The sequence below is a fragment of the Malaya genurostris genome, chromosome 1, assembly GCF_030247185.1.
Source record: "Malaya genurostris strain Urasoe2022 chromosome 1, Malgen_1.1, whole genome shotgun sequence".
Taxonomy (NCBI): Eukaryota; Metazoa; Arthropoda; class Insecta; order Diptera; family Culicidae; genus Malaya; species Malaya genurostris.
The window spans coordinates 49,730,577-49,744,771 of NC_080570.1; the positions used below are offsets into that span (position 1 = coordinate 49,730,577).

At 38.6% G+C, this 14,195-nt stretch overlaps 3 protein-coding genes across 4 annotated transcripts; all 3 read right to left on the reverse strand.

Moving 5' to 3' along the window:
* Positions 1-134: 134 nt before the first annotated feature.
* Positions 135-3,711, reverse strand: LOC131439188 (luciferin 4-monooxygenase-like). Its single transcript, XM_058609918.1, has 2 exons — positions 3,423-3,711; positions 135-3,366 (listed from the first exon to the last, which is right to left on the reverse strand). Exons 1-2 carry the CDS (start codon positions 3,546-3,548, stop codon positions 1,873-1,875), a joined length of 1,620 nt encoding a protein of 539 aa, XP_058465901.1. The 5' UTR covers positions 3,549-3,711; the 3' UTR covers positions 135-1,872.
* Positions 3,712-3,849: 138 nt separating this feature from the next.
* LOC131439169 (uncharacterized) lies at positions 3,850-5,927 on the reverse strand. 2 transcript variants are annotated; one of them, XM_058609870.1, is made up of 3 exons: positions 5,896-5,927; positions 5,622-5,838; positions 3,850-5,564 (listed from the first exon to the last, which is right to left on the reverse strand). In XM_058609870.1, exons 2-3 carry the CDS (start codon positions 5,748-5,750, stop codon positions 4,062-4,064), a joined length of 1,632 nt encoding a protein of 543 aa, XP_058465853.1. In that variant the 5' UTR covers positions 5,751-5,838; positions 5,896-5,927; the 3' UTR covers positions 3,850-4,061. The 2 variants fall into 2 exon arrangements, with proteins under 2 accessions (XP_058465853.1, XP_058465864.1); XM_058609881.1 differs by having other exon boundaries at positions 5,622-5,829; positions 5,896-5,910.
* Positions 5,928-11,580: 5,653 nt separating this feature from the next.
* Positions 11,581-13,699, reverse strand: LOC131439176 (uncharacterized). Its single transcript, XM_058609894.1, has 3 exons — positions 13,389-13,699; positions 13,133-13,340; positions 11,581-13,075 (listed from the first exon to the last, which is right to left on the reverse strand). The coding sequence occupies exons 1-3, from the start codon at positions 13,515-13,517 to the stop codon at positions 11,784-11,786; spliced, it is 1,629 nt and encodes a 542-aa protein (XP_058465877.1). The 5' UTR covers positions 13,518-13,699; the 3' UTR covers positions 11,581-11,783.
* Between the last annotated feature and the right edge of the window lie 496 nt (positions 13,700-14,195).

Genomic DNA, 14,195 nt, shown 5'->3' on the forward strand with positions numbered 1-14,195 from the left:
TGCACAAAAGCCTACCATTATAAGACCATATTTCAGCCAAGTGGACAATTCTTCATAAGGTTTATACAGTAAAATGAAGAATCAGCATAAACCTGAGTTAAATCTATTTCGAAATGATTAAGAATTTAAGAATGTTTTAAAACCTGCTTTACAATCAACATTAAATTTATTCGGATGAATTACATAGTAAGGATTTTAATAATGTATAGATAAAAGTAAGAATCATAACTAATCGCCTTGAAATAAATGCGCTTCTTGCAAAATTCTGATTTAAAAACATTATGTTTTGAGATTCGTCGTTATTTTGGTATAAAACAGCTTCGTTGCGTTAATCGTATTTCCTTCTGTTTGTGTTTTGAAATTTATTTGATGGCAATAAATGCAAGGGTAGAACATCAAAATGGCGGACGTGAAATTTGCCTTAATGCAAATTATACTTAACCTAAAAAGTAATAAATGCTATAACCCATGTACATTTGTCATAAAAGTACTCATTGAATTAGCTGTAAGCGAAACTGTTATCCAATGAACACACACACATGGACAATTTTAGTGAAAGAATTGAAATAAGCAATATTGAGACGGTATGCATTGTTCAATTCTCGTTATTTTATTTTTGGTAAAATGCAATGCAATTAAAAAAATTAATCTCCCGAAAAGTACCGTTAGTTTATGTTGGTGATGAGACGTGCTGCGTCCGCATAGTTAATCTCGAAACGAAAGACTTTTTGTACGAGCTTTTGTATGGACAAGTCGATTCGGCTTGGATGTATAATGCCACCCCGGATCAAAATTATGCAGCTCTCGGTTGTTGAGGTCGTTCAGTAGCTCGAATGTAAAAAATCAGCAGTGTTCCGACCAAAATCATTGCCTCTCATGCAAGGCGAACGGCTCATAAAAATCCACAGAAGGCCCATTTGCTGATGAATCCTGCCTTAACAAACTGCACAGAGTGCAAGCCGGGTCAATACTAATTTTGATTGTGCATTTTTTTGCATAAATATCTGTTTATAAATCTTATTTTTGTGTATTATATCAACGTTTTACAGTACAAGTGTTTTGACCCTTTGGCATTTCATCTTTGTTGTTCATACGATTCGTTATTAATAATAGGTGTTTTAGTTACTCTTGTTTTATATACTAATGTTTAATATTTTGATTGTGCGAAGATACTCAGTTTAAATAGTCGCGCTTTGCTATACGAAATGGGAAGTGATCTTATGTTTACGAAATTGTCGTTTCTATAAGGGAATGCTATGAGACAGGCTTGATAAATAGGGTAAATTATACGTTGTTCGTTATTTATTGAAGTTCCGACCACCAATTATCTCAAATATATAGTTTTATCTACTCGAATAGATGCGATCACTGTTTGCACGGTTTTTTCTCCGTATTTAGAATTTGCATTCCTTTCTATATAAAATGAAGACGTAGTCCTACGTTAAAATGTACGATACCAGTGAAGTGAATAATATAGTACAGATATCTACGCACACGCATATTTGATTAAATTTGGACCTCCCAACGGAAAAATTTCGGCAATGTTTATCTCTCCCAGAGGGCAAATTTTTAGTGAAAGGAGAACCATCTCAATGAGCAAATCAATCAGTGGAATTTGTTCCTTTTAGAAAATCTAATGTTTGCTCGTTCGTAGGTTAACTCTCTGAACATTTGGTCTTTGGTAGGTCTAAGTGTACATCCAAAATTATGAAGAAGGCGTCTTTCGCTCATGAAAAGTATCTGTTACGGTAATCACTAAATGGTGGTTTTGTATTCTAAATGACTGTGGAGCTTCTGATAAACTAATAGTACAGCAAATGTCTACCAATTCCATCACGTGCGTATCGCGAATCGAAGTTCGTTCAACGACTCTTACAGTTTTGCCTTTGTTTTTTTAGGTAGAAGCTTACGAAGCTCGCGGCGTAGTATCTTGCCGCTTCCGGTTTTCGGTATTTCGTTCACAAAGTATACTCCTCCGCGAAGATGTTTCTGCGGAGATAATTTAGACTCCACAAACTGTTTGATTTGATCTTCGGAAAGCTTGTCCGTTTGAACCACGAACGCTACAGGTAGCTCCCCGCAGTTGTCATCCGGTAATCCGACGACTGCTGCATCTCGTATTGCTTCATGACTCAACAGCACACTTTCTATCTCCGCAGGAGCCACTTGAAAACCTTTATACTTGATCAGATCTTTGATTCTATCCACAATGAAGAAATCGCCTTCGTCGTCGAAATAACCGGTGTCTCCACTGTGAAGCCAGCCCTGTTCATCTATGGATTGGTTGGTAGCTTCTGCATCTCTATAGTATCCTTTCATCACCAGTGGTCCTTTGACGCATATTTCACCTACTTCGTACGGCCCCAAAGAATTTCCGCTGTTATCAACTATTTTAACCCAGCTGGTTTTGTGCACTCGACCCACGCTTCCGGCTTTGTCGTTAACTTTCGACAATACTCCTAATGACGTTTCACTCATTCCATACGCTGTTCGAACAGATTGTACGTGCGGTAGTCGTTTCAACACTTGATCTTCGATATGTTTGCTGAGAGGAGCTGCACCGCAAAGAATTGCTCGGAGAGAACTCAGATCGTAGTTATCGACGGCAGGATGTTTGGCAAGAAACACCATCAATGGCGGCACCAGGTTAGCCATCGTGATTTGATGATTTTGAATGCTGCGAAGAAACAGGTCAGGCTCAAAACGGGGCAACACTACCATTGGGTAGTGATTGCAGGCCACATTAAGAGTTAGCATGAAACCGTAGACATGGTAGAAAGGCAGTAGCCCAAGCAACCGTATCGGTACGGAAAGTTGAGTGTAGCGTGGATCTTCCCGCATGTAGGCGATCACCGTCATCACATTGTAGTGCGTTAGTTGGACGGCTTTAGGAAAACCAGTTGTTCCTGAGGACAGAACCATGAGAGTAACGTCGTCTTTCAGTAGAACTGGGTCTGAGGCAGTTACTGGATAGCTGTCTGTGTGTTCCACAAATTTGTCAAAGAGAATTATTTTGTGATTTATTACACAGTTGTCAAAGGAAATGAACTGTTTTATACAAGGATGCTGCGAATGTATAGATAGTAATGTGTGCAAGGCTTTTGTAGAAGCAAAAATCAGCTGAGGATTCGTGAGGCTTAAGATATGATTAAGCTCCGTTTCGGTGTAACTGGGATTAAGGGGAAGAACGACTGCACCAGAGCAAATAGTCCCGAGTGCAGCGATTGGAAATTTATTGCTATTTTCGCTCATAATAGCCACAACGGATCCCTTTCCGATTCCACAGCTTCTTAGTCGATGGGACAGAATCAAAACACATTCTAATAATTGATCGTATCTAATCGATTCACCTGATATAGCATCTATCTGTGGAAACGTTTGGTCAGTTGGAACATATTCGAATGTTATCATAATATACATACGAACGCTTCGTCCTTTCCATTCTCTGACAGACGCTTCAAAATTAGTGAACCTAAGGAGGAACAATCACAATCAATACTGCCGATTAGAGATCCTCCGTAGAACACATGCTCTCTCTGTTCTGACATCCTATTTCGTTGGAAGATCTACTATAACTAACGAATGCTGTAAAATGGAATTGTTCACTTGGAAAGAAATGTGATTATGGTAAGTGGGTTAAGGTACCCGTACCCATAAACATCTTTCATCTCATCCATTGGGACTCATTATTTGGAGTAAGATTTGCTATCTTTGCACAATGCATTGGCTTGAAGGGTAGCGTCAGGGAAATGGAAAATGGTTCGTAATGAAACTTTTTCTTCTTTCAATAGCAATTTCTTAAGACAATATTTTTTTGAGTCGGTTCAATAGTACGAATATAGGAACACCTTTCTTGTTTGTACTTGTTATCATTTATTGCTGACGTTCACTTGTCAGTTGGCAAACAATTTTGTTTCTTAAAAAATGCCCAATCATTTTAAGATTGTTTTGTGTTTATCAGTATTTTAAATTTGGTCTGTAAATCAAACGCTGAATAGGAAAATGCGATAGAAGTAATCCATCTTATCATCAGATTGTGTTGTCCTTTACTGAAAAACCTGTTACAACTTTGACTTTCTTGCCATAGCCCGCAACTCACGGCGCAAGATTTTTCCACTTGCTGTTTTAGGTATATCAGCGACGAATCGTACCCCTCCGTGTAAATGTTTTGCCTTAGATAAACGATTCGCAACCCATGTTTTAATTTCCTCCTCGGTTAGCTTTACCCCTGGCTGAAGAACCACGAAAGCTAACGGAAGCTCACCGCTAACTTCATCCGGTATACCAATCACTGCTGTATCCTTGATCCCCTCGTTCAAAAGTAGAACTGCCTCTACCTCAGCTGGAGGAACCTGGAAGCCCTTATACTTGATTAAATCTTTGATACGATCTACAATGAAAAAATCCTCATCCTCATCGAAGTACCCGGTATCTCCTGTGTGCAGCCAACCGTCTGCATCGATGACCGATCGAGTTTCTTTTTCGTTGTTCAAATAACCTTTCATAACCATCGGTCCTTTGACGCAGATTTCGCCCACTTGGTTAGGTCCTAGTGTTTTTCCGGTGGCCACGTCTGTCACTTTTACCCAACACATACGGTTCACTCGACCAACACTGCCATTTTTACCGGTCATTCTTGTTAGCACACCGAGCGTGGTCTCACTCAACCCGTAGCCTGTGCGGATTATCTGCAAATTCGGGAGTCGTTTCAGGACCATTTCCTCGATTTCTTTACTGAGAGGGGCCGCACCACAGCCAATCATAATGAGTGAAGTAAGATCATACTGATCGACCATGGGATGTTTGGCTAGAAACACCATCAAAGGTGGTGCTAATCCTACACCGGTGATTTTGTACTTTTGAATAGTAGATAGAAATAATTTTGGTTCGAATTTTGGCAGATTTACAATTTCTTGTTTATTACAGAATGCACTCAGAAGCAGCATGTAACCGTAGATGTGGAAAAATGGTAGAATAGCCAGCCCCCGAGATGTTAACGGCAGCTGAATGTACTTCAAATTCTCGCGAATGTACGCCAGAACTGCCATCAGGTTGTAGTGGGTTAACTGGACTGCTTTGGGAAGTCCTGTTGTTCCAGACGAAAGAACCATTAGGGCAACTTGATCTTTCAAATTTACCGGTTGAGGAGTAAAGAATTTAGCGTTTTTCAATTTGTTGCGGTCGAAAAGTTCTTTGAACAGAGTAACGCGTTGGTTTGGTCTATCTTTTGATCCGATCAATATGATCATTTTGATAGATGGAATCTTGGTGGACATTGTTTGCAAGGTTTGTATAGCAGTTGTTGATACGAAGATCGCTTTTGGACTAGATAATTTTAGTATGTGTTCGAGTTCTGTGGCAGTGTATGCCGGATTCAACAAAAGTGGTATTGCACCCATGTAGATTGCAGCGAAAGACACTATGGCATGTTCGATTCCGTTCTCGCTCATGATCGCAACGACGTTATTTTTCTTGATTCCAATCCGATGAAACCTATTCGCTAGCCGAACTGACTGCTCCAAAATGTCACTATAGGTATAAGAATCACCGGTAACAGCGTCCGTCTGTAAGTGGAGAATTTCTCAAATTACTTTTCATACAAAACTACGCAGTGTACTTACGAATACAACATCGTCTCCATTTCCACGCAACCGTTTGATAATAAGCTCTCCTAGCGAACGGCAGTCGGATTCCACACTCTCTTCGGTGGAACCGCCGTAGAACACGTATTTTTCATCTTCTTCCGTCATATTAGCGCTACCGCTGAATTGATACTGTCGTGAATTATCAGCTCAAAGTGTTGTTAAATATCACCCATGAACAATGTACCTATATAGTCTGAAGATAGATGAGATAGCTTACCTAACCGATTACAGGCAAAAAATGATTACTCACTTTGCGAGATACTTACTCCCCTGTGTTTTGATTAGCACTGCATAATAGTTTAAAGTGCAGGGCTCGAGATTTGTTTTTAAGAAGATAAGCTCTCTCATTGATACTCGCGTAAACTTGCTTAGTATGTTTCGTGAGAAAGTATGATAAGAGAAATCGCCTGCAGTTAGGCTTTTTTCAATGATGTTTGAGAGAAGAATCAATGGTTTTTTTTAAATATATTACTTTAATCTGAATATTCACTGTTTTTGGCAAATCGTCAAGAAATTATTCCAAAGTATAACTAGCGAAGGGAAAAAGAATGAAAACAACATTGTTTATCAAACCTATACTCGCTTATCAGTCCCATATGGGTTCTGGCCACTTTTGAGTTAGCCTGACGGATAACGTCTCTTTTAACCTTACTTTCAGAAACTTCAAAACTGATTTGGGATTAGTTCAGTAAAATATCAAGCCGGGTCTATCCCATATGGAAAGTACTCGCATATCTGTCCCACGCATTAAAAATCACGTTTTAGTAACTAAAAATGTACGGATTGCATTATTTTTTTTCTGGACTCTGTACCAATATTTAGCGCTTGCAGTGCATGCAAAAATATAGATAATGTAAGATAAACTATCTTTGAATCGATCTTTGGATATAGCCGGTACGATAATTCTTCTTGGATATTTTTCGTTTCGATTTCAGTTCCAAAATAGCTCCCTTCGGAATCCAACAACTTTAGGAAAAGATTCTGCTGTTTACGTTAAACAACAAAATATTTGGTAAATGTTCAAACTAGATCCATGCTTAGCCCCAGCGGTGGTGTAATTGTTTTGAGCCCGGTTTTGTTATTGAAGACAACATTAATTTTTGTTTAATTATCGTCGAAACTATGGTCCAGATAAACCCAAAATGATATTTATTCAAGCTGACTTTATGGTTGATAAAAGGTTAACGTTTATTCCAGATCAACAGGAGTTGAGTTGGTTTTATCGATAGTTTCCTCGTTGACTCAATTCTGTTTCATTATTGTATTGAACATTATTTTAGTTATTAAAGGAATTATTTTGTTTCCGTTGAAGGACACAACTGAATTTATTATTTTAATAATTTACATCAGTTGTTTCAAATTTTCAGTTCATTAGTTACATGGAGCATTTTCTCAACAAACATTGCTTAAAAGAGAACCGAACCATTCAACCTAGGTATCCTTTTCCTGTTTCGTTTTCAAGTGATTTCGCAAATAATTGCAACATTTGCAGGGTTACACGGAAAGACCAAAATCAGTTTTTTGACGAAAAAACAAGTTGTGGTGGTGAACTCGCTGGATTTATTATCACCATCTTTGTCAGCAACGGAATAAAGTCCCGTAAAATGGAAATTTTAACAATTTTGGAATTTTTTTCTCTGCGTAAGTGTAGAATTCGTCCGGATACGACTCCCGGCTCCGGAAATGAAGGGTTAAGTGTGTATGAAATTGTAATGATTGAAGAGCGATAATGCAAAGAAGAAGGAAAATTCTTCTAAGTTTGGTTCAAAATTGTTTCAGAGATAACAAATATACAGGTTCGAACTTTTTTTTCTGAATCCTATGTAAACTTTAAATTTGCGTATGTTGGAAATAAGGAGCTTGCTACTGCCACCTACTCGACTATTCGCCTCGATCTTTCAAAACGTTCCACTACGTTCCGGAACGACAACTATGTTCTCCTGCCTGTTATAGAAATATTCCAAATAGAACAAATTGAACACTTCTCACACGATTTCCATAAGTGTAAAAGAAAATTTTATTTCCACGTCGTTTTAATCACTCGTGAATTCAATCGGAATAAAACAAAAATAAACTTATGATTTCAATCAACAGTAAAACAATAGTCTAGTGTGAAGTGAATGTAGCACCTAAAATCAGGGATGCCAGGTCATTTTTTCATAAAACTGTGATCTAGCCAAAAACCTGTGCACGTTTCCCGTACCATAATAGCAGATCGGAATCAATTCGGTGAGCAAAAAAAGTTGATCGAAATAATTTTTGTGAGCAAAAAAAGGTCTCACTACCAACACGCTCTGTACCTTTTTACACAACCGCACTGTACTGTTTGGTGGTAAACTATGCTCGATTTAAAAAAAATCTGTGAAAATCTGTGATTTATTTCTGTGAAAATCTGTGATCATTTTCAGAAATCTGAGCCATTTTTAAAATCTGTGCAGAAAGTTGAAAATCTGTGAAACACAGATTAATCTGTGAACCTGGCATCCCTGCCTAAAATAGTATCTCATGTGAAAGAGGCACTCAAATTGTGTTCCAGTTTCAGTTCTAAAACTGAGTTTGCTCTTATAATGTCTTATTTAATCCGTTAAAGAAGGATAGATGCACGTTTGGAAGAACGACAGAAAGCTTGTGCATTAAAGATGGTGGGGCTTCGGGTATTTTTTCAATCTCAATCGGGCACGGGTCGGGTTTGGGCACAAGAAATTGCTTACCCGATCATCTATATTGTGTACACATTTCTTCTAGTTTAGATCTCGCTCTTCAAGAGCTGAAGTTCCGTTCAGCTCGTGGCTTTTTCCTTTCTTCGTAATGCGTTCAACTGTTTTTCTAAGAAGGTGAGAGTTATGATTCGACTCACTGGATCAACTCAGGATAGAATTACTCTTTAAGGACTATTCATACATATCCGGTCCGGTTCAGTGCCGGCACGACACCGTGCACGGATACTGATATTATTTCATTCGTTTTCTATGCACGCATTCACACCTATCCGGCACCGTGCCGTTTCAGTGCAGCTCGCTGTCAGTGTAACGTCCGTCCGGCAAACTCAAATTCGTCGTCACCGATATTTTTTATTTTCACTGAAGTCGGTATGTCATTGCATTGGCTGTGCCGGAACGGAAACAGCACGGAAACGGAACGAAAGGGTTCCGATAAAAAAAGAACACTGACGGCGCACTGAAGGCACTTTCACTGAACCCTCACGGAACTGAAATGTGTTAATGGTCCTTTATCTATCTTGGTGGAAATGACACCCACATTATCGAAATAACGGAATGAACAATAAATTCTTACTCGACTGCATTATTTATCAATGCTCGATCGACTCAGTGCTAGAATTTTCGCCTGAGTTGACTGCTCGATCAACCCGATTGACAGTGACATTATAAATGTCATTGAATATTTGCAGTCATAAAATAATGTGTTAGTGTAAAAGTTAGGCGACTCAAGCCATTTCACTACACTTCAGCTAAAGGAATGGATGATGCTGACTAAAATAGGCCGTTTTGTTAATTTCCAGCGAATTTCAACAGTTTGTGATGGAATTCTAAGAAGAACTGGTTATTTACTAGTTCTGTATATCCGAAAAACTTTACAGATTAAAATTTGTATATTCAGTTATATAATATTTTCATTTAAAAATAAACTGAAAATCAACCCGAAAACGTACAAAATCGGGAAAGAAGAAAAAGACGAATTGACAATTCAGTCCGCATCTTCTCACTCAATTCTGACAGATTTCCGAATCAACCGGTTGTAGGCGAAATACATTCGGAATCGGTTGTTGCACTGGAGTTGGAATTGATTCGGAATCCATTATGATTTCCACATGAAATTCCGAATGAAAATTTCTCGCCGATTCGGAATTGATTCGGAATCCATTCGGATTTGATAATGTGGGTGCTTGATGAATCAAAACCGGTAGGCTTAAGAAGCAGAGCAGCACAACGAGCAACGTATAAGAGACTCTGTTCTAATCAGAGACGTGCGGAGAGGAACCCTAGAGCAACCAAACGAACCGTCAAACGTTGAACCAAATGAGTAACATTGCTTGTTGCTGAAAAATTCAAGAGGGGTATTATAATCAGAGCTGAAAAATAATACCCAAAAAAATGTTATTGATGAAATGTTAAAGAAATGATTTTGCTTTATAATGGTAAAAAAAATTTGAATTTTTTGTTTTGATAGCCAAGTAACATGGATTAAACTACGTGTATACTGAATCAAAAACATGTTTAAATTTCTATAGTGGTAAGCTTCGACTAGGATTGATTTTCAGTACTGGCCATAACTGGAGAGTTTATTAAACGTTTGCCCAACTTTACTTTGAAAACGATAATACCGAATGGAACATACCGCCATTTCTTCTGTGACATAAACACCAAAATGAACAAAATTCGTATAACACAAACCTCTCGTAATTCTTTTGGTTTACATTCGGAACAGGTTCGTAAACGCGTATCTCCTGGAACCAACATTACTTTCCTCCTTAAGAAGCAATGCATAAGTCAAATTCATAATTCAAGTGCAGCCTAAAATTGTTTGTTAATTCGCCGGATTGATTTTTTTAAAATTTCATTTATTTAAAATGTTTTGCACTTTAAGGAAATTGAAAAAAACACGAACAGCGGTAAACGTTCTATAGAAACGGTTTTTTGGCAAAATTTAGCAGCATACTTCATCTTAACATTCAAATTTTCATTCTTCAAGAATATTAAACCAAATACCGACACGAATTCAAGTTTCTAAATTTCAGCCTGGTTGCCAAAGTAAATAACAGATAGCTCGTGAAGTGGCCGGGGCCCCAGTTTAAGGTGCAGAACAAATTCCTCGTGGAACATTTTGCAACGAGTTTCGAGCACTTTTTCACTGCTCTAAGGGGGGGGGGGGGGCTGGTTAGGGTCTAAACGATGAAAAAAATCATTTTTCCAGAATTATCGTTCAACAAAATAAATTCAAATGTTTTGCATGATAAAAAGAATCATTCGAAAAACATTTTGTATTTTTTTCGTGGAAAAATATTGAGAAATAAGTCGGTGAAGAGGTATTTTCGAGAACGCTTCTTAAAAATCATGATTTGCGGTGTCCACTGTATCTCAGCGCAGAAAAATCAGAAGTGAACAAATGAACGCGCATATTGAGAGTAGAAGCTTTTCTAGACCCCAACGTTTCTGTTTGATTTTCTTTTACTTTTTTTTTAATTTTTGGTGGTTGTTCAAAGTGAAAACTACGTTTTTTCACAAAGAATCCGCCATTTTGTAGCTGTTAAACATCCTCAAAGTAACAAACAACGAAAAGGAAAACGCTGGGGTCTGGTTTTTTTAATATGTAGAAAGTGTGTGCAAAATTTGAAAAACATTGGTGCAGTGGTTTTTGAATGACGATGGACACGGACTTTCAAAATCTGCTTTCGAGGAAAACGCGTTTAAAGGTTTTTGTCTATAAAATCAATGGAAACAATTAATTACTCCATGGAGCCCGTAGGGTCTAACATTTTCATAAAATTATATTTTTTCTGTTATAATTTATTACAACGAAATATTTCAAGAATGTTTTGTCAAGTTTCGAAGTCAATCGAAGTAGAAATCATGGGCCTGTGCGCCGAGCTCTTGCTTCTTCGTAGAATGAGATAGCCATAGATAAAGGTCCATAACTTCCAGAGTTTCGTTCCAATAGGCTTGAAAATTTCACAGAAAATTTCTTCAAAATATAAAGAAAATAATTAAATGATTTTTCAAAAGTGTTAGACCCTACCCGCCCCTTAAATCTGAGCAATGTATTCCAAAAGCTACTTAGAAGTTCGTTCAGTTGCGTCGCGTGAATTTTTGAAGAGTGGATAATTTTCGATGGTATTTATGTGGGTTAGGCCGATAGTTAGACGATAGTTGGTTGTGAACATGAATACCACAATATGGGGATTTGAAGAAGCAACGACTTTTGAATTAGTAATTGTACCTTTATTGCTATGTTTGGTTTCACATACGATGTATGATAAATAAAGATTTTCCTTGTTTCTGTCAGTGCACCAAACATCAATAGACATACAACCTTCACACTTACTTACGATTTTCAATCAACCCTATCAACCCATAAAGACCAAATAAGGAAGCATGACTTTTTCAAAACACACACTAGTCTTCACAGTTTGGATAGTGTTGGCCTGACAGCGTCCCTCAGTGTTCTTCGCAGAATTTTACCGGTAGCAGTTTTTGGTATTTCGGAAACGAACTTCACACCTCCGTGCAGTTGCTTGTGAAGCGAAACATGTTTAGCTACAAATTGTTCGATTTCACCTTCGGTCACATTTACTTCAGATTTTTTCACCACGAAAGCCGTCGCTAGCTCTCCTACTCTTTCATTCGGAACCCCTATGACGGCAGCGTCTTCTACTTTCGGGTGCTTCAGCAAAACTGCTTCCAGTTCAGCGGGGGCAACTTGGAATCCCTTGTACTTGATTAATTCCTTGATTCTATCGACTATGAAAAAGTCCTTATCCTCATCGTAATATCCAACGTCACCCGTATGCAGCCAACCGTCGGCGTCGATTGCAGATTCTTTTCCGGCATAACCCTTCATGATCAGTGATCCTTTGAAGCACAATTCTCCTGGTTGGTTCGGTCCCAGGATTTTTCCGCTGTCAGGATCGATGACCTTAACCCACTGTCCCATGCGGACTTGTCCTACGCATCCAGCCTTATTTTCAAACCCAGTTTGCATCAACATAACGTAGGTGGTTTCGGTCATTCCATATCCCTGTCTAACGAATGCAATCCCCAGTCTTTCACGAACTTGATCCTCAATTTCTTTACTCAACGGAGCGGCACCACAGAACAGTGTCATCAGCGAGGATAGATCGTAATTGTCAACCATGGGGTGCTTCGCGAGAAATACCATCAACGGTGGCACTACCGACATCAGGTTAACTTTGTACTTTTCAATACTCTGCAGAAAAAGCACAGCATCGAACTTGGGCATTAGCACACAGCGGCAGTTGTTGGTGACCATGTTAATTAGACCTACGCTGGTTAGTACATGAAACAGTGGAGTAACAGCTAGCGCAACCAACTGGTCCGGTAGCTCCAACAGTTTTGCTGCTTCTTTGGAATGTGCGATCGTAGTCATAATGTTGGCATGCGTCAGTTGCACCCCTTTCGGTAGTCCCGTTGTTCCTGACGAAAGTAAAATTAGTGCTACATGATTTTGTTTATCAACGGCCGCCGGATAAAAATTTTCTGAAGCAGCTTGTTGATTTAGCAGGTTATCGAATGGAACCAAAAGGGGCTGTTCGAATGATTTCACGCGAGAATCGAACACAAAAATTTTGCTTACGAACTTTAGCTTTCGACTGACAGTAACAACTCTATCGGCAACGGCGCGAGAGACGAGCATTATTTTCGGTCTGGTCATTCTCATAGCATGTTCAAGTTCACCTGTAAAATTACAACGTAACTAGTAATTATTAGCATCATTACTCGTTCCTGTGTTACCTTCTAAATAAGTGGGGTTGAATTGTGCTAAGGTGGCTCCTGTGAATATCGTCCCGAACATCGCAAAACAATACTCCAAACAGTTATGGCTGACGATTGCAACAGTATCATGTTCTGTTATACCGATCCTCAACAACCCCGTAGCCACCAGTATGGACTGATCCAAAATCTGCTGATAACTGAGCTGTGTTCCTGAAACGGGATCAATCTACGAAGCCGGCATACATCAAAGTCCCACTACTGTACCATCACTTACCAATCCAATGTTTGCTGGTCTGAGCTTCAAATCTTTGATCATCATTTCACCGAGAGACCCGTCCTTAAGTAAATCCGTTGGATCTGGCCCACCGTAGATGATAAAGGTTTCATTCTCGTTCGAAGGCATATTCTGTCGACCGAGTACTTCGTAGTGCACCAACAATGTAAATTTCCTTTGAAGAGCAATTTGAATGGTAATGATCAAAATAATTGAGCGACTTTCTTCGCGATAGTGTCAAAGGTATATCGCTTCTCGTTCGTGTGTGCCGTGTTTACTGGCCGAAGGTTGCAGCGCAAGTGTGCGTTACCAAAACGGTATAATGTGACGGACCGTGGAAGCGATCGCGATCGCGACTTGCAACTATATAAGAGAGCAGCTAGCACGTGGATGTGTTGTGAGAATTAGTGGTTGGGAATAAATTGACCGGTTTATTGCAAAAGAAAAACTGTATTGGTGTTTTTTACTTGAACGATGTAACGAAGCTCATAGCTACACATAGAAAGATAGTTAGGGGAATTGTTTGGAATCAGAAAACTGTCCTATTTTGAACCAGGATACAATAGAATACGAAAAATAACTCAAACTAAACTAGAATCATACTTGTTACTGTATTGTATGTATGGATATAAATAACAAAACGTATTTGTTGTTTCAATCATGTTTTACATAAATGTCAAGAAAAATAATGGTTTATTTTATCTATAATCTTATTTGTGTGATGACACAACTAATAATAAATAACGTGGATAATCAAAAAAGTTTGCACGTATTTTAAAAGGAAAATTTATGCATTTCTTTTATTTC

What these genes read in the sequence shown, in the direction of transcription:
- LOC131439188 (XM_058609918.1), bottom strand. Translation starts at nt 3,548, where the DNA reads ATGTCAGAACAGAGAGAGCATGTGTTCTACGGAGGATCTCTAATCGGC. An exon ending in ATGGAAAGGACGAAGCGTTC is followed by an intron (nt 3,367 to 3,422) that starts GTATGTATATTA and finishes ACGTTTCCACAG; the next exon opens with ATAGATGCTATATCAGGTGA.
- LOC131439169 (XM_058609870.1), bottom strand. Translation starts at nt 5,750, where the DNA reads ATGACGGAAGAAGATGAAAAATACGTGTTCTACGGCGGTTCCACCGAA. An exon ending in ATGGAGACGATGTTGTATTC is followed by an intron (nt 5,565 to 5,621) that starts GTAAGTACACTG and finishes CTCCACTTACAG; the next exon opens with ACGGACGCTGTTACCGGTGA.
- LOC131439176 (XM_058609894.1), bottom strand. Translation starts at nt 13,517, where the DNA reads ATGCCTTCGAACGAGAATGAAACCTTTATCATCTACGGTGGGCCAGAT. An exon ending in GACCAGCAAACATTGGATTG is followed by an intron (nt 13,341 to 13,388) that starts GTAAGTGATGGT and finishes CCGGCTTCGTAG; the next exon opens with ATTGATCCCGTTTCAGGAAC. An exon ending in CAACCCCACTTATTTAGAAG is followed by an intron (nt 13,076 to 13,132) that starts GTAACACAGGAA and finishes GTAATTTTACAG; the next exon opens with GTGAACTTGAACATGCTATG.